Source organism: Mobula hypostoma, chromosome 28 (genome assembly GCF_963921235.1).
Source record: "Mobula hypostoma chromosome 28, sMobHyp1.1, whole genome shotgun sequence".
NCBI lineage: Eukaryota > Metazoa > Chordata > Chondrichthyes > Myliobatiformes > Myliobatidae > Mobula > Mobula hypostoma.
Genome location: NC_086124.1, coordinates 34,737,953 through 34,757,023, shown reverse-complemented (window position 1 = coordinate 34,757,023; position 19,071 = coordinate 34,737,953). Strand labels below are relative to the sequence as shown.

The window sequence follows — 19,071 nt, the reverse complement described above, 5'->3', positions numbered from 1 at the left end:
CCTGGTGGTTTTATACACGTCTGTAAGGTCACCCCTCAGTCTCCTACACTCTGAGGAATAAAGTCCCAACCTGTCCAACCTCTCTCCATAACTCAGTCCCTGAGCCCCGGTAACATCCTTATAAATCTCCTCTGCACACTTTCCAGCTCAATGGCATCTTTCTGACAGCAGGGGTGACCAGAACTGAACACAATACTCCAAGTGCAGCCTCACCAACGTCTTGTACAACTGTAACATAACGTCCCAACTCCTGTACTCAGTGCCCTGACTGATGAAGGCCAGCGTGGCAAACATCTTCTTTACCGCCCTGTCTACCTGTGACTCCACTTTCAGAAAACCATGTCCTTGTAACCCTGGGACCGGCTGTGCTACAACACTCCCTAGGGTCCCTCTGATCTAGAACACTCCCCAGGGTCCCTGCCGGTCACTGGAATTCCAGCCCCAGACTGTCTTCCCGAAACACAATCCCTCACATGGGAGATGTCACCGCCCCTCAACAAGGAGACCAGATCTGAACACAAAACTCCAAGTGCTTCCTCACCAACGTCTCGTAATTACATCCATACTTTATTGAGGTTCACCCAAGTGTTGACCACGAGTTGGGGGGTGGGGGCAAAGAAGGGAGGTGGGGAGCTGGAGGCAAAAGAGGCCGGGGGCCCTCGGAAAGTTGGGGACTTGAGGGACAGGACTTGTGGGGTGGTTATTGGGATGGGGGGGATCTGGATGCGAACGTGCGTCAGTCCGGATTCTGTCCCTCCCAATCCCATCTGCCTGAGGTGAAAAGTTCCCCCTCCCCTCCTCGCTCTGTTTCCCCAGGAGTGTGCTGGGGAAGACCGGGGAGGGTGCTCGTGACGAAGGAGACACGATGGCAACGTGCGTGTGTGAGCGGATGGGTGAGGGTGCAGTTCCAGGATTTGCATCTGAACCTGCCCATGAACTTCAGACGTGTTGTGGATTGGGTTCTGGGGTAGGGAGAGGCGGAGAGTGCTGCTCCCACTCACCCTGAGGTCCTGCTTACCCTCGAGGAGAGGAGGGAGGAAAGGAGAGAGTGCTTTTTTTCTCTCTATCTCTCTTCTTCATTCCTTGAGGGGAAGGGACAGCGTTTCCTCTCCACTGCACTCTGTTACCCTTGCCTCCTGCAGAGTAGAGGGAGGGAGAAAGGGAGGGGAGGAAGGAGAGTGTGTTCATAGGTCTCTCTCGCTCTCACACACTCTTCCCACCACCATTCCTATCTTTCAACCTCAGCCTGTTCCCGGTTCCTCAAGATGCAGAAGGGAGGGGCAGCAGATGGTTGTGATCTCTGTCCCCTGGGGTCCCTTCTCCCCATGTCCTTTGAGGAGTGGAGGGAGGGAGGGGAGGTGGTCCCTCACTCGTTCTTCCCCTCGCTTCTCTCACCACTGGTCCACCAGTAAGTCCACCATCCGGTTAATGCCGAGCTCGGGGGGCTCGAGCATATCGGCGCAGAAAACACTAGCCAAAGATGGGCAAGTGGTGCTGGGTGAGGCATCCACCCAGTCAGCCGGATCGAGGGCAAGGGGGGAGTGGGGTGGGCTGGCCGTCGGGGGACAGGGCCCAGGAGAAGATGGAGGGGAGAGGGGCTCGAAGGGTCGACAGTGGGACAGTTCAGGGAGGAGATCCAGGGACGGTGGTGAGAGCAGGACAGATGACCCCTCGTCCTCAGTAATGATGGGAGTGAGCCTGGTTGCTCCAGGAGAGAGAGGGGGGTCGGGCCCCAGCCTTGCACAGGGACCTGAGGAAAAGGAAGATTCCGTCAGTTACAGGAGCAAGACGTCACACCCACTTTGTCTCTCAGCCCTTCCCACAACCCATGGATAACCCTTGCTCCCGACTCTCTCCCTTCCCACAGGCAACGGACACTCTCCTCTATCACCGACTCTCCCCACATCCCACAGACACTTACTCCCCTGTCACTGACTCTCCCCACAGACTGAATCCCCACACCCCACAGACACTCTCCTCTATCACCGACTCTCCCCACATCCCACAGACACTTACTCCCCTGTCACTGACTTTCCCCACAGACTGAATCCCCACACCCCACAGACACTCTCCTCTATCACCGACTCTCCCCACATCCCACAGACACTTACTCCCCTGTCACTGACTCTCCCCACAGACTGAATCCCCACACCCCACAGACACTCCCGTCACTGACTCTCCCCACAGACTGAACCCCACATCCCACAGACACTCCCGTCACTGACTCTCCCCACAGACTGAATCCCCACTTAATTCCCAGACACTCCCCTGTCACAGACTGAATCCACACCCACATCCCATGGACTCTCTCCCCCATCTCTGACAATTAGGCCATTCCTCCCATCGAGTCTACTCCACCATTCCACCATGGTTGATCCCGGATCCTGCTCAACCCCATACACCTGCCTTCTTGCCATATGCCTTGATACCCCGACCGATCAGGAAACGATCAACTTCTGCTTTAAATATACCCATGGATTTGGCCACTGCAGTCTGTGGCAGAGCATTCCATAGATTCATTACTCTCTGGCTAAAAAAATTCCTACTTACCTTTGTTCTAAAGCACCGCCTCTCAATTCTGAACCTGTGCCCTCTAGTTCTGGACACCCCCACCATAGGAAACATCCTCTCCACATCCTCCCTATCTAGTCCTTTCAACGTTCAGTAGGTTTCAATGAGATCTCCATGCATTCTTCTGAATTCTAGTGAGAACAGATCCAAAGCCTCCAAATGCACCTCATATGTTAACCCCTTCATTTCCAGAATCATCCTTGTGAACTTCCTCTGAACTCTCTCCAATCACAACACATGGTGGAGGATTACAAATACCTGGGGATACGAATTGACAATAAACTGGACTGGTCAAAGAACACTGAGGCTGTCTACAAGAGGGGTCAGAGCCGTCTCTATTTCCTGAGGAGACTGAGGTCCTTTAACATCTGCCGGACGATGCTGAGGATGTTCTACGAGTCTGTGGTGGCCAGTGCTATCATGTTTGCTGTTCTGTGCTGGGGCAGCAGGCTGAGGGTAGCAGACACCAACAGAGTCAACAAGCAACACACATCAAAGTTGCTGGTGAACGCAGCAGGCCAGGCAGCATCTCTAGGAAGAGGTACAGCATCTCTAGGAAAAGGTACAGTCGACGTTTCAGGCTGAGACCCTTCGTCAGGACTAACTGAAGGAAGAGTTAGTAAGAGATTTGAAAGTGGGAGGGGAAGGGGGAGTTCCAAAATGATAGGAGAAGACAGGAGGGGGAGGGATGGAGCCAAGAGCTGGACAGGTGATTGGCAAAGGGGATATGAGAGGATCATGGGACAGGAGGTCCGGGGAGAAAGACAAGAGGGGGGGAACCCAGAGGATGGGCAAGGGGTATAGTCAGAGGGACAGGGGGAGAAAAAGGACCCCTTGCTCATCCTCTGGGTTCCCCCCCTCTTGTCTTTCTCCCCGGACCTCCTGTCCCATGATCCTCTCATATCCCCTTTGCCTATCACCTGTCCAGCTCTTGGCTCCATCCCTCCCCCTCCTGTCTTCTCCTATCATTTTGGATCTCCCCCTCCCCCACCCACTTTCAAATCTCTTACTAGCTCTTCATTCAGTTAATCCTGACGAAGGGTCTCGGCCTGAAACGTCGACTGTACCTCTTCCTAGAGATGCTGCCTGGCCTGCTGCGTTCACCAGCAACTTTGATGTGTGTTGCTTGAATTTCCAGCATCTGCAGAATTCCTGTTGTTAACAGAATCAACAAACTCATTTGTAAGGCCAATGATGTTGTGGGGATGGAACTGGACTCTCTGACGGTGGTGTATGAAAAGAGGATGCTGTCTAAGTTGCATGCCATCTTGGACAATGTCTCCCATCCACTACATAATGTACTGTTTGGGCACAGGAGTACATTCAGCCAGAGACTCATTCCACCGAGATGCAACACAGAGCGTCATAGGAAGTCATTCCTGCCTGTGGCCATCAAACTTTACAACTCCTCCCTTGGAGGGTCAGACACCCTGAGCCAATAGGCTGGTCCTGGACTTATCTCATAATTTACTGGCATAATTTACATATTACTATTTAATTATTTAAGGTGCAACTGTAACGAAAACCAATTTCCCCCGGGATCAATAAAGTATGACTATGACTATCCTTTCTGAGATATGGGGCCCAAAACTGGTGACAACACTCCCAGTGCAGCCTGGGAGTGTCTTATAAAGGCTCTACATTATCTCCTTGCTTTTATATTCTATTCCCCTTGAAATAAATGCCAACATTGCATTTGCCTTCTTTACCACAGACTCAACCTGTAAATTAACCATCTGGGAGTTGTGCAGAAGGTCTCCCGAGTCTCTCTGCACCTCTGATGTTTGAATTTTCTCACCATTTAGATAATAGTCCACACTTTTGTTTCTTTTACCAAAAATGCATTATCATACATTTCCCAACACTGTATTCCATCTGCCCCTTTCTTGTCCACTCATCCAATTTCTCTGTCTTGCTGCCATCACATTGCTTCCTCCGCACTACCTACCCCTCCACCTATCTTTGTCACAAAGCCATCAATTCCATTATCCAAATCAATGACAAACAATGTGAAAAGTAGCAGTCCCAATACTGACCCCAAGGAACACCATTCATCACTGGTAGACAACCAGAAAAGCCCCTTTTATTCCCACTTGCTGCCTTCTGCCTGCCAGCCATTCCACTCTCCATGCCAGTATCTTTCCTGTGACACCATAGGGTTTATCTTGTTTAGCAGCCTCATGCATGGTACCGTATCAAACGCCTTCTGAAAATCCAAGTCAATGACATCCACTGCCTCTCCTTTGTCCACCCTGCTTGTTACTTCCTCGAAGAACTCTAATAGATTTGTCAGGCAAGATTTCCCTACACAGAAACCATGCGGACTTTTGATATATTTTATCATTCGCTCCTTAATAATGGACTCCAACACTTTCCCAACCACTGAGGTTTGGCTAACTGGCATATAATTTACTTTTTTTTTGCCTTCCTTAAAGAGTGGAGTGTGCTTTAAAGATCATGACCAATGCATCAGTTAATCTCTTCATCAACCTCTCTCAAGACTCTGGGATGTAGTCCATCTCTGGGATGGTCCTCGCACTTTTTCCTTCGTAATAGCAATGGCACTCACTCCTGCTCCCGGACACTCACGGACCTCTGGCACACTACTAGTCTCTTCCACGGTGAAGACAGATGCAAAGTACCCATTAAGTTCATCTGCCATTTCTTTGTCCCCATGACTACCTCACCAGCATCATTTTCCAGTGGTCCAGTATCATCTATCACCTCCTTTTACTCTTCATATAACCTGAAAAAAAAACTTCTGGTATCCTGCTAGTTTGCCCTCATATTTCATCTTTTCCCTTTTTATAGCTTTTTTTAGTTGCCTTTTGTTGGATTTTAAAAGCTTCCCAATCATCCAACTTCCCATGCACTTTTTCTGCCTTATGTGTCCTTTGCTTGGCTTTTATACAGTCCTTAACTTCCCTTGTTAGCTAGAGCTGCCTACCCCTGCCATTTGAGAACACCTTCCTCTGTGGGGCAGATCTATTCTGCCCCTTGTGAACTTGTCCCAGAAACATCAGCCATCTCTGCTCAGCTGTCATGCCCGCTAGTACCCACCTCCGACCCACCTGGGCAAGTTCCTCTCTCATGCCTCTGTAATTCCCTTTATTCCACTGTGATCCATCCGCTGAATTCCCTCCCACAGCCCACAGACTCTCCCCATTCAAAGCCCATGGACACCCTCCCTCAACATTGATTCTCCCCACCAACTGAATCTCCTCCCAGAGCATACAGACACTCTCCCCCATTATTGACCCTCTCCTCAGGCACTGAAACCCTCCCAGAGGCCACAGACTTTCTCCTCCATCACCATGTCTCCCCAGACAGCCGACTGACACTCTCCCCTGTCAGCAACTCTCTACATCCTCCCCAGTCACTGACTCTCCCCACCAATAGAGTCTCCTCCCACAGGCCACAGACACTCTTCCCCATCACTGACTCTCCCCACCCACTGAATCCCCTCCCAGACACTCTTCCCCATCACTGACTCTCCCCACCCACTGAATCCCCTCCCAGACACACTTCCCCATCACTGACTCTCCCCACCCACTGAATCCCCTCCCAGACACTCTCCCCACCCACTGAATCTCCTCCCACTCTCCCCACCCACTGAATCCCCTCCCAGACACTCTTCCCCATCACTGACTCTCCCCACCCACTGAATCCCCTCCCACTCTCCCCACCCACTGAATCCCCTCCCAGACACTCTTCCCCATCACTGACTCTCCCCACCCACTGAATCCCCTCCCAGACACTCTTCCCCATCACTGACTCTCCCCACCCACTGAATCCCCTCCCAGACACTCTCCCCACCCACTGAATCCCCTCCCACTCTCCCCACCCACTGAATCCCCTCCCAGACACTCTTCCCCATCACTGACTCTCCCCACCCACTGAATCCCCTCCCACTCTCCCCACCCACTGAATCCCCTCCCAGACACTCTTCCCCATCACTGACTCTCCCCACCCACTGAATCCCCTCCCACTCTCCCCACCCACTGAATCTCCTCCCAGACACTCTTCCCCATCACTGACTCTCCCCACCCACTGAATCCCCTCCCAGACACTCTCCCCACCCACTGAATCCCCTCTCAGACACTCTTCTCCATCACTGACTCTCCCCACCCACTGAATCCCCTCCCAGACACTCTCCCCACCCACTGAATCCCCTCCCAGACACTCTTTCCCATCACTGACTCTCCCCACCCACTGAATCCCCTCCCAGACACACTTCCCCATCACTGACTCTCCCTACCCACTGAATCCCCTCCCAGACACTCTCCCCACCCACTGAATCTCCTCCCACTCTCCCCACCCACTGAATCCCCTCCCAGACACTGTTCCCCATCACTGACTCTCCCCACCCACTGAATCCCCTCCCAGACACTCTTCCCCATCACTGACTCTCCCCACCCACTGAATCCCCTCCCAGACACTCTCCCCACCCACTGAATCCCCTCCCACTCTCCCCACCCACTGAATCCCCTCCCAGACACTCTTCCCCATCACTGACTCTCCCCACCCACTGAATCCCCTCCCACTCTCCCCATTCACTGAATCCCCTCCCAGACACTGTTCCCCATCACTGACTCTCCCCACCCACTGAATCCCCTCCCAGACACTCTTCCCCATCACTGACTCTCCCCACCCACTGAATCCCCTCCCAGACACTCTCCCCACCCACTGAATCTCCTCCCACTCTCCCCACCCACTGAATCCCCTCCCAGACACTCTTCCCCATCACTGACTCTCCCCACCCACTGAATCCCCTCCCACTCTCCCCACCCACTGAATCTCCTCCCACTCTCCCCACCCACTGAATCCCCTCCCAGACACTCTTCCCCATCACTGACTCTCCCCACCCACTGAATCCCCTCCCAGACACTCTTCCCCATCACTGAATCCCCTCCCAGACACTCTTCCCCATCACTGACTCTCCCCACCCACTGAATCCCCTCCCACTCTCCCCACCCACTGAATCTCCTCCCACTCTCCCCACCCACTGAATCCCCTCCCAGACACTCTTCCCCATCACTGACTCTCCCCACCCACTGAATCCCCTCCCAGACACTCTTCCCCATCACTGAATCCCCTCCCAGACACTCTTCCCCATCACTGACTCTCCCCACCCACTGAATCCCCTCCCACTCTCCCCACCCACTGAATCTCCTCCCACTCTCCCCATCACTGAATCCCCTCCCAGACACTCTTCCCCATCACTGACTCTCCCCACCCACTGAATTCCCTCCCAGACACTCTTCCCCATCACTGACTCTCCCCACCCACTGAATCCCCTCCCAGACACTCTCCCCACCCACTGAATCCCCTCCCAGACACTCTTCTCCATCACTGACTCTCCCCACCCACTGAATCCCCTCCCAGACACTCTCCCCACCCACTGAATCCCCTCCCAGACACTCTTCTCCATCACTGACTCTCCCCACCCACTGAATCCCCTCCCAGACACTCTCCCCACCCACTGAATCCCCTCCCAGACACTCTTCCCACCCACTGAATCCCCTCCCAGACACTCTTCTCCATCACTGACTCTCCCCACCCACTGAATCCCCTCCCAGACACTCTCCCCACCCACTGAATCCCCTCCCAGACACTCTTCCCACACTTTGCCCAAATGACTACACACCGGTAGTGCTGAGTGGCTCGTTAAGAATCTCCTCGATGGACGGGCTTTGGGAGAGCTGTGGGGAGAAGCAGGATCACCGTTAGCACTTGAAAGTTCGTTAGTGGGGCTTGACCACATCCCCGGGATGTCCCACTCTCTTCCCGTTTCCCTGCCGTGTGATTCTTCGCTTTGTGCAAAGACCCTACACTCTGCCCCCACCCACTTCGCTCACCACCTCACATCCTACAATTGCCAATTCTCCCCTCGCTCACCTCAGTCTCCCAAAACTTCTCTCTCTCTCTAGCTCCTCACCACTCCTCCCATACTCTCCACTTGTCCCCCTCACCACCACCAGTCAGCCATATAATCATGTAACCATAAAACAATTACAGCATGTAAACAGGCCATCTTGGCCCTTCTAGTCCGTGCCGAACTCTTACTCTCACCTAGTCCCACCGTCCTGCACTCAGCCCATAACCCTCCATTCCTTTCCTGTCCATATATCTGTCCAATTTAACTTTAAATGACAACATCGAACCTGCCTCAACCACTTCTGCTGGAAGCTCGTTCCACACAGCTACCACTCTCTGAGTAAAGAAGTTCCCCCTCATGTTACCCCTAAACTTTTGCCCTTTAACTCTCAACTCATGTCCTCTTGTTTGAATCTCCCCCACTCTCAATGGAAAAAGCCTATCTATGTCAACTCTATCTATCCCCCTCATAATTTTAAACACCTCTATCAAGTCCCCCCTCAACCTTCTACGCTCCAAAGTATAAAGACCCAACTTGTTCAACCTTTCTCTGTAACTTAGGAGATGAAACCCAGGCAACATTTTAGTAAATCTCCTCTGTACTCTCTCAATTTTATTGACATCTTTCCTATAATTCGGTGACCAGAACTGTACACAATACTCCAAATTAGGCCTCACCAATGCCTTATACAAATTCAACCTAACATCCCAACTCCTATACTCAATGCTCTGATTAATAAAGACCAGCATACCAAAAGCTTTCTTCACCACCCTATCCACATGAGATACTCTTATCATTTAAGAGTTACTCTTACGTTACTCTTATCATGATAAGTCACTCTTATCATTTCTCCCACCCTCCCTTCATCCATCAATCACCCTCTTCTTCTCCTTCCATCTCAATCCTCTCTTCACACTCTCCCATCTCACCCCCCATCTCTTTCTCCCATCTCACTTCCACTCTCACCCATATCATTCCCCATCTTACTCCCCCCCTCACTCACCCCCCTCTCCCATCTCACTCCCCCCTCTCTCCCATTTCAATTCCCCTCCTTTTCTCTCCCACCTCACTCTCTCCCCCCCCCCCCCATCTCTCCACAAGACCAGAAGGCACAGGAGCAGAATTAGGCCCTTCAGCCCATCGAGTCTGCTCTGCCATTCCATCGTAGCTGAACCCCATATACCTGCTTCCTCTCCATATCCTTTGACGTCCTGATCAATCAGGAAGTTATGAACTTGTGCCTTAAATATAGCCATGGAACTGGCCTCCAACTGCAGTCTGTGGCAGAGCATTCCACGGGTTTACTACTCTCTGGCTAAAAGAATTCCTCGCTATTTCTGTTCTAAAAGGTCGCCCCTCATTTTTGTGTCTGTGCCCTCTCGTTCTGGATACCCCCACCATAGAGAACATCCTCTCTACATCCATCCTATCTAGTCCTTTCAACATTCAGTAGGTCTCAAAAGAGATCCCCACATTCTTCTAAATTCCAGTGAGTACAGGCCCAAATCTTTAGAAACATATAAAATTATGAAAGGGATAGTAAGATAGAGGCAGCAAAGTTGTTTCCACTGGTAGGTGAGACTAGAACCAAGGGACATGGCCTCAGGATTCGGGGGGAGTAGATTTAGGACGGAGATGTGGAGGAACTGCTTTTCCTAAAGAGTGGTGAATCTGTGGAATTCTCTGCCCAATGAAGCAATGGAGGCTACATCAGTAAATGTATCTAAGACAGGGTTGGACAGATTTTTGCTTAGTAGGGGAATTAAGGGTTATGGGGAAGAGGCAGGTAGGTGGAGACGAGTCCGTGGTCAGATCAGCCATGATCTTATTGAATGGTGCAGCAGGCTCAACGGGCCAGATGGCCGACTCCTGCTCCTATTTCTTATGTTCTTATGTAAAGTTGGCAAATGCTCCTCATATGTTAATCCCTTCATTCCCAGAACCATCCTCGTGAACCTCCTCTGGACTCTCTCCAATGATAACACATCCTTTCTGAGATATGGGGCCCAAAACTGTTGACAATACTCCAAGCGTGGCCTGACTAGACTCAGTATTATCTCCTTGCTTTTATATTCTATTCCCCTTGAAATAAAGCCAACATTGCATTTGCCTTCTTTACCAGACTTTACTTGTAACTGAACCTTCTGGAAGTCATGCACGAGGACTCCTAAGTCTCTCTGCACCTCTGATGTTTGAACCTTCTCCCCATTTAGATAATAGTCTGCACTGTTGTTCCTTTTACCAAAATGCATTATCATATATTTCCCAACACTGTATCCATCTGACACATTTTTGTCCATTCTTCCAATTTGCCTAAGTCCTGCTGCAATCACATTGCTTCCTCAGCATGACCTACCCCTCCACCTATCATCTGCAAACTTTGCCACAAAGCCATCAATTCCATTATCCAAATCATTGACATACAATGTGAAAAGTAACGGTCCCAATCTGACCCCTGAGGAACACCACTAGTCACTGGCAGCCAACCAGAAAAGTTCCCTTTTATTCAGGCGGTGACCAGTGGGGTACCACAGGGTTCAGTGCTGGGACCACAGCTATTTACAATACATATTAATGATTTAGATGAAGAGATTAAAAGTAACATTAGCAAATTTGCTGATGACACAAAGCTGGGGGCAGTGTGAAATGTGAGGAGGATATTATGAGAATGCAGGGTGACTTGGACGGGCTGGGTGAGTGGGCAGATGCATGGCAGATGCAGTTTAATGTGAGGTTATCCACTTTGGTGGTAAGAGCAGGAAGGCAGATTATTATCTAAATGGAGTCAAGTTAGGAGAAGGGGAAGCACAACGAGATCTAGGTGTTCTTGTACATCAGTCACTGAAAGCAAGCATGCAAGTACAGCAGGCAGTGAAGAAAGCTAATGGCATGCTGGCCTTCATAACAAGGGGAATTGAGTATAAGAGCAAAGAGGTCCTTCTGCAGCTGTACAGGGCCCTGGTGAGACCACACCTGGAGTATTGTGTGCAGTTTTGGTCTCCAAATTTGAGGAGGCACATTCTTGCTATTGAGGGAGTGCAGCGTAGGTTCACTGGGTTAATTCCCAGGATGGCAGGACTGTCATATGTTGAAAGATTGGAGCAACTGGGCTTGTATACACTGGAATTTAGAAGGATGAGAGGGGATCTGATTGGAACATGTAAGATTAAGGGATTGGACACACTGGAGGCAGGAAGCATGTTCCTGCTGATGAGAGGCCACAGTTTAACAATAAGGGGTAGGCCATTTAGAATGGAGTTGAGGAAAAACTTCTTCACCCAGAAGTTGGTGGATATGTGGAATGCTCTGCCCCAGAAGGCTGTGGAGGCCAACTCTCTGGATGCTTTCAAGAAAGAGATGGATAGAGCTCTTAAAGATAGCAGAATCAAAGGTTATGGGGAGAAGGCAGGAACTGGATACTGATTGTGGATGATCAGCCATGATCACAGTGAATGGCGGTGCTGGCTTGAAGGGCCGAATGGCCTACTCTTGCACCTATTGTCTATTGTCTATTCCCATTCACTGCCTCCTGCCTGTCAGCCATTCCTCTATCCGTGCCAGTATCTTTCCTGTAACGCCATGGGATTTTATCTTGTTAAACAGCCTCACGTCTGGCACCTTATCAAATGCCTTCTGAAAATCCAAGTAAATGACATCCACTGCCTCTCCTTTGTCCACCCTGCTTGTTACTTCCTCAAAGAACTCTTAACAGATTTGTCAGGCAAGATTTCCCTTTACAGAAACCATGCTGACTTTGACTTATTTTATCATTAGTCTCCAAGTACCCCGAAACCTCATCCTTAATAATGGACTTCAATACTTTTCCAACAGAGGTTAGACTAACTGGCCTATAATTTTCTTTCTTTTCCCTTCTGCCCTTCTTAAGGAGTGGAATGACATTTGCAATCTTCCAGTCTTCCGGGACCATGCCAGAATCAAGTAACTCTTGCAAGATCATGACTAATGCATCCATTATCTGTTGAGCAACCTCTCTCAAGACTCTGGGATGTAGTCCATCTTGTCTAGATGACATATCCACCTTAAGACCTTTAAGTAGTATCCTGCTTTACATTACTGGCTAGTTTGCCCTCATATCTCATCTTTTCCCTTCTTACAGCTTTTTTAGTTGCCGTTTGTTGGATTTTAAAAGCTTCCCAAACATCCAACTTCCCTCTCACTTTTGCTACCTTATATGCCCTTTCCTTGGCTTTGACACAGTCCTGAGGGACGTATCTGTCCTGCGCCTTGTGAACTATTCCCAGAAACTTCAGCCATCTCTGCTCCGCCATCATCTCTGCCAGTATCCTCCTCCAATCCACCTGGTCAAGCTTCTCTCTCATGCCTCTGTAATTCCCTTTATTCCATTGTCATACTGACACATGTGAGTTATGCTTCTCCCTCTCAAATTGCAGTATGAATTGAATCATATTATCATCACTGTCTCCTCCGTGTTCCTTTACATTAAGCTCCCATCTCACTGCCAACCTCTCTCTCCCATTTCCTAGCTCTCTCTTCCTCCCATCTTACTCCCCTCTCTCTTCCACCTCACTTTCTCTCTCTTTCTCTCTCGCAGATAATATCCCCAGCCCCCCCGTCTCTCTCATCTCACTCCCACTTCTCTCTTCCTCATCTCACTCAATCTTTCTCTCTCCAATCTCCCCTCTTTCTCTCTTTCCCATTTAACTACCCCCTCTCTCACTCCCTCTCTCTCCCATCTCAGACCCTCACTCTCTTGTCCATCTCACTCCCAATCTCTCTCTCCGCCTCTCTCTCATCTCACTTGCACTCGCTCTATCCCATTTCATTCTCCACTCTATCTCCTATCTTCCTCCCCCTCTGTTTCTCCCATCTCACTCCCCCCTCTCTTCCATCACACTGACCTTCTCTCCCTCTCTCCCATCTCACTCCATCTCTCTCACTCTATCCTATCTCACACCCCTCTCTCTCTCTCCCATCTCACTCATTCTCCCTCCCATCTCACTGACCTTCTCTCCCTCTCTGATCTGGCTCTGTTTTTTTCTCTCCATCTCAGTTCCCCCCCTCTGTCCTCTCTCCCATCTTACTTCTCTCCCCTACCTCACTCCCTCTCTCATTCTCCTCTTTCCTCTTCCTCTTTACCCCCACCCCTCTGCTCCCCACTCTCCCTATCCCCCTCCCTCCCCATCTCTCCCTCACCCCTCTCCCCATTCCATTCTCCCTTTCCCCCCTCCCAGTTCCACTCTCCCTCTCCCTCTCATCCCTGCTTCCTCTCTCTCTCTCTCTTTCCACTCTTCCCCCTACTGCCGTACACAGACTATCAACACCTCCAGCCCTACCTCTGCGCTCCGGATAGCCTGTGTCAGTTCCTCCTCCAGAGTCTGGAATTTCCCCGTCTCCGTGCTCTTCGGGTCTCCCAGGCAGCCAGATTCTCTGCTGTCGGACGACAGGAAGGCCTGCAAGCAGAAGCAGAGAGAGGGGGTGACCTCAGTACAGGGAGCAGAGAGAGGGGTGACCTCAGTACAGGGAGCAGAGAGAGGGGGTATCCTCAGTACAGGGAGCAGAGAGAGGGGGTGACCTCAGTACAGGGAGCAGAGAGAGGGGGTATCCTCAGTACAGGGAGCAGAGAGAGGGGGTATCCTCAGTACAGGGAGCAGAGAGAGGGGTGACCTCAGTACAGGGAGCAGAGAGAGGGGGTGACCTCAGTACAGGGAGCAGAGAGAGGGGTGACCTCAGTACAGGGAGCAGAGAGAGGGGTGACCTCAGTACAGGGAGCAGAGAGAGGGGTGACCTCAGTACAGGGAGCAGAGAGAGGGGGTGACCTCAGTACAGGGAGCAGAGAGAGGGGGTGACCTCAGTACAGGGAGCAGAGAGAGGGGGTGACCTCAGTACAGGGAGCAGAGAGAGGGGGTGACCTCAGTACAGGGAGCAGAGAGGGGGGTGACCTCAGTACAGGGAGCAGAGAGAGGGGGTGACCTCAGTACAGGGAGCAGAGAGAGGGGTGACCTCAGTACAGGGAGCAGAGAGAGGGGTGACCTCAGTACAGGGAGCAGAGAGAGGGGGTGACCTCAGTACAGGGAGCAGAGAGAGGGGGTGACCTCAGTACAGGGAGCAGAGAGAGGGGTGACCTCAGTACAGGGAGCAGAGAGAGGGGGTGACCTCAGTACAGGGAGCAGAGAGAGGGGTGACCTCAGTACAGGGAGCAGAGAGAGGGGTGACCTCAGTACAGGGAGCAGAGAGAGGGTGACCTCAGTACAGGGAGCAGAGAGAGGGGGTACAGGGAGCAGAGAGGGGTGACCTCAGTACAGGGAGCAGAGAGAGGGGTGACTCAGTACAGGGAGCAGAGAGAGGGGGTGACCTCAGTACAGGGAGCAGAGAGAGGGGGTGACCTCAGTACAGGGAGCAGAGAGAGGGGGTGACCTCAGTACAGGGAGCAGAGAGAGGGGTGACCTCAGTACAGGGAGCAGAGAGAGGGGGTGACCTCAGTACAGGGAGCAGAGAGAGGGGGTGACCTCAGTACAGGGAGCAGAGAGAGGGTGACCTCAGTACAGGGAGCAGAGAGAGGGGGTGACCTCAGTACAGGGAGCAGAGAGAGGGGTGACCTCAGTACAGGGAGCAGAGAGAGGGGGTATCCTCAGTACAGGGAGCAGAGAGAGGGGTGACCTCAGTACAGGGAGCAGAGAGAGGGGGTGACCTCAGTACAGGGAGCAGAGAGAGGGGGTGACCTCAGTACAGGGAGCAGAGAGAGGGGTGACCTCAGTACAGGGAGCAGAGAGAGGGGGTGACCTCAGTACAGGGAGCAGAGAGAGGGGTGACCTCAGTACAGGGAGCAGAGAGAGGGGGTGACCTCAGTACAGGGAGCAGAGAGAGGGGTGACCTCAGTACAGGGAGCAGAGAGAGGGGGTGACCTCAGTACAGGGAGCAGAGAGAGGGGGTGACCTCAGTACAGGGAGCAGAGAGAGGGGGTGACCTCAGTACAGGGAGCAGAGAGAGGGGGTGACCTCAGTACAGGGAGCAGAGAGAGGGGGTGACCTCAGTACAGGGAGCAGAGAGAGGGGGTGACCTCAGTACAGGGAGCAGAGAGAGGGGGTGACCTCAGTACAGGGAGCAGAGAGGGGTGACAGTACAGGGAGCAGAGAGAGGGGTGACCTCAGTACAGGGAGCAGAGAGAGGGGGTAGTACAGGGAGCAGAGAGAGGGGGTGACCTCAGTACAGGGAGCAGAGAGAGGGGGTGACCTCAGTACAGGGAGCAGAGAGAGGGGTGACCTCAGTACAGGGAGCAGAGAGAGGGGTGACCTCAGTACAGGGAGCAGAGAGAGAGGGGTGACCTCAGTACAGGGAGCAGAGAGAGGGGTGACCTCAGTACAGGGAGCAGAGAGAGGGGGTGACCTCAGTACAGGGAGCAGAGAGAGGGGTGACCTCAGTACAGGGAGCAGAGAGAGGGGGTGACCTCAGTACAGGGAGCAGAGAGAGGGGGTGACCTCAGTACAGGGAGCAGAGAGAGGGGGTGACCTCAGTACAGGGAGCAGAGAGAGGGGGTATCCTCAGTACAGGGAGCAGAGAGAGAGGGTGACCTCAGTACAGGGAGCAGAGAGAGGGGGTATCCTCAGTACAGGGAGCAGAGAGAGGGGGTGACCTCAGTACAGGGAGCAGAGAGAGGGGGTGACCTCAGTACAGGGAGCAGAGAGAGGGGGTGACCTCAGTACAGGGAGCAGAGAGAGGGGGTGACCTCAGTACAGGGAGCAGAGAGAGGGGGTGACCTCAGTACAGGGAGCAGAGAGAGGGGGTGACCTCAGTACAGGGAGCAGAGAGAGGGGTGACCTCAGTACAGGGAGCAGAGAGAGGGGGTGACCTCAGTACAGGGAGCAGAGAGAGGGGGTGACCTCAGTACAGGGAGCAGAGAGAGGGGTGACCTCAGTAGCAGAGAGAGGGGGTGACCTCAGTACAGGGAGCAGAGAGAGGGGGTGACCTCAGTACAGGGAGCAGAGAGAGAGGGTGACCTCAGTACAGGGAGCAGAGAGAGGGGGTATCCTCAGTACAGGGAGCAGAGAGAGGGGGTGACCTCAGTACAGGGAGCAGAGAGAGGGGGTATCCTCAGTACAGGGAGCAGAGAGAGAGGGTGACCTCAGTACAGGGAGCAGAGAGGGGGTGTCCTCAGTACAGGGAGCAGAGAGAGAGGGTGACCTCAGTACAGGGAGCAGAGAGTGGGGGTATCCTCAGTACAGGGAGCAGAGAGAGGGGGTGACCTCAGTACAGGGAGCAGAGAGAGGGGGTGACTTCAGTACAGGGAGCAGAGAGAGAGGGTGACCTCACTACAGGGAGCAGAGAGAGGGGGTATCCTCAGTACAGGGAGCAGAGAGAGGGGGTGACCTCAGTACAGGGAGCAGAGAGAGGGGGTGACTTCAGTACAGGGAGCAGAGAGAGAGGGTGACCTCACTACAGGGAGCAGAGAGAGGGGGTATCCTCAGTACAGGGAGCAGAGAGAGGGGGTGACCTCAGTACAGGGAGCAGAGAGAGGGGGTGACCTCAGTACAGGGAGCAGAGAGAGGGGGTGACCTCAGTACAGGGAGCAGAGAGAGGGGTGACCTCAGTACAGGGAGCAGAGAGAGGGGGTGACCTCAGTACAGAGAGAGGGGGTGACCTCAGTACAGGGAGCAGAGAGAGGGGGTGACCTCAGTACAGGGAGCACAGGGAGGAGGTGACCTCAGTACAGGGAGCAGAGAGAGGGGGTGTCCTCAGTACAGGGAGCAGAGAGAGGGGTGACCTCAGTACAGGGAGCAGAGAGGGGGTGACCTCAGTACAGGGAGCAGAGAGAGGGGGTATCCTCAGTACAGGGAGCAGAGAGAGGGGGTATCCTCAGTACAGGGAGCAGAGAGAGGGGGTATCCTCAGTACAGGGAGCAGAGAGAGGGGGTGACCTCAGTACAGGGAGCAGAGAGAGGGGGTGACTTCAGTACAGGGAGCAGAGAGAGGGGGTGACCTCAGTACAGGGAGCACAGGGAGGAGGTGACCTCAGTACAGGGAGCAGAGAGAGGGGGTGACCTCAGTACAGGGAGCAGAGAGAGGGGGTGACAGTACAGAGAGAGGGGGTGTCCTCAGTACAGGGAGCAGAGAGAGAGGGTGACCTCAGTACAGGGAGCAGAGAGGGGGTGTCCTCAGTACAGGGAGCAGAGAGAGGGGGTGACCTCAGTACAGGGAGCAGAGAGGGGGTGTCCACAGAACAGGGAGCAGAGAGAGGGGGTGTCCTCAGTACAGGGAGCAGAGAGAGGGGGTGACCTCAGTACAGGGAGCAGAGAGAGGAGGTGACCTCAGTACAGGGAGCAGAGAGAGGGGGTGTCCTCAGTACAGGGAGCAGAGAGAGGGGGTGACCTCAGTACAGGGAGCAGAGAGAGGGGGTGACCTCAGTACAGGGAGCAGAGAGAGGGGTGACCTCAGTACAGGGAGCAGAGAGAGGGGTGACCTCAGTACAGGGAGCAGAGAGAGGGGGTGACCTCAGTACAGGGAGCAGAGAGAGAGGGTGACCTCAGTACAGGGAGCAGAGAGAGGGGGTATCCTCAGTACAGGGAGCAGAGAGAGGGGGTGACCTCAGTACAGGGAGCAGAGAGAGGGGGTATCCTCAGTACAGGGAGCAGAGAGAGAGGGTGACCTCAGTACAGGGAGCAGAGAGGGGGTGTCCTCAGTACAGGGAGCAGAGAGAGAGGGTGACCTCAGTACAGGGAGCAGAGAGAGGGGGTATCCTCAGTACAGGGAGCAGAGAGAGGGGGTGACCTCAGTACAGGGAGCAGAGAGAGGGGGTGACTTCAGTACAGGGAGCAGAGAGAGAGGGTGACCTCACTACAGGGAGCAGAGAGAGGGGGTATCCTCAGTACAGGGAGCAGAGAGAGGGGGTGACCTCAGTACAGGGAGCAGAGAGAGGGGGTGACTTCAGTACAGGGAGCAGAGAGAGAGGGTGACCTCACTACAGGGAGCAGAGAGAGGGGGTATCCTCAGTACAGGGAGCAGAGAGAGGGGGTGACCTCAGTACAGGGAGCAGAGAGAGGGGGTGACTTCAGTACAGGGAGCAGAGAGAGGGGGTGACCTCAGTACAGGGAGCAGAGAGAGGGGTGACCTCAGTACAGGGAGCAGAGAGAGGGGGTGACCTCAGTACAGAGAGAGGGGGTGACCTCAGTACAGGGAGCAGAGAGAGGGGGTGACCTCAGTACAGGGAGCACAGGGAGGAGGTGACCTCAGTACAGGGAGCAGAGAGAGGGGGTGTCCTCAGTACAGGGAGCAGAGAGAGAGGGTGACCTCAGTACAGGGAGCAGAGAGGGGGTGACCTCAGTACAGGGAGCAGAGAGAGGGGGTATCCTCAGTACAGGGAGCAGAGAGAGGGGGTATCCTCAGTACAGGGAGCAGAGAGAGGGGGTATCCTCAGTACAGGGAGCAGAGAGAGGGGGTGACCTCAGTACAGGGAGCAGAGAGAGGGGGTGACTTCAGTACAGGGAGCAGAGAGAGGGGGTGACCTCAGTACAGGGAGCACAGGGAGGAGGTGACCTCAGTACAGGGAGCAGAGAGAGGGGGTGACCTCAGTACAGGGAGCAGAGAGAGGGGGTGACAGTACAGAGAGAGGGGGTGTCCTCAGTACAGGGAGCAGAGAGAGAGGGTGAC

General features: G+C 53.2%; 1 protein-coding gene across 6 annotated transcripts in view; it reads right to left on the bottom strand.

Annotated features, from left to right (window-relative positions):
* Positions 1-553: 553 nt before the first annotated feature.
* Positions 554-19,071, bottom strand: part of LOC134338799 (myocardin-like) — a 75,009-nt gene continuing 56,491 nt past the window's right edge. For all 6 annotated transcript variants that reach the window (XM_063034868.1, XM_063034863.1, XM_063034864.1 and 3 more), the window contains 3 exons: positions 13,765-13,881; positions 8,219-8,273; positions 554-1,750 (listed from right to left, as the gene is read on the bottom strand). In XM_063034868.1, coding sequence (XP_062890938.1) covers positions 1,392-1,750; positions 8,219-8,273; positions 13,765-13,881 — 531 coding nt within the window. In that variant the 3' untranslated portion in view covers positions 554-1,391. The remainder of the gene's footprint in view (positions 1,751-8,218; positions 8,274-13,764; positions 13,882-19,071) is intronic.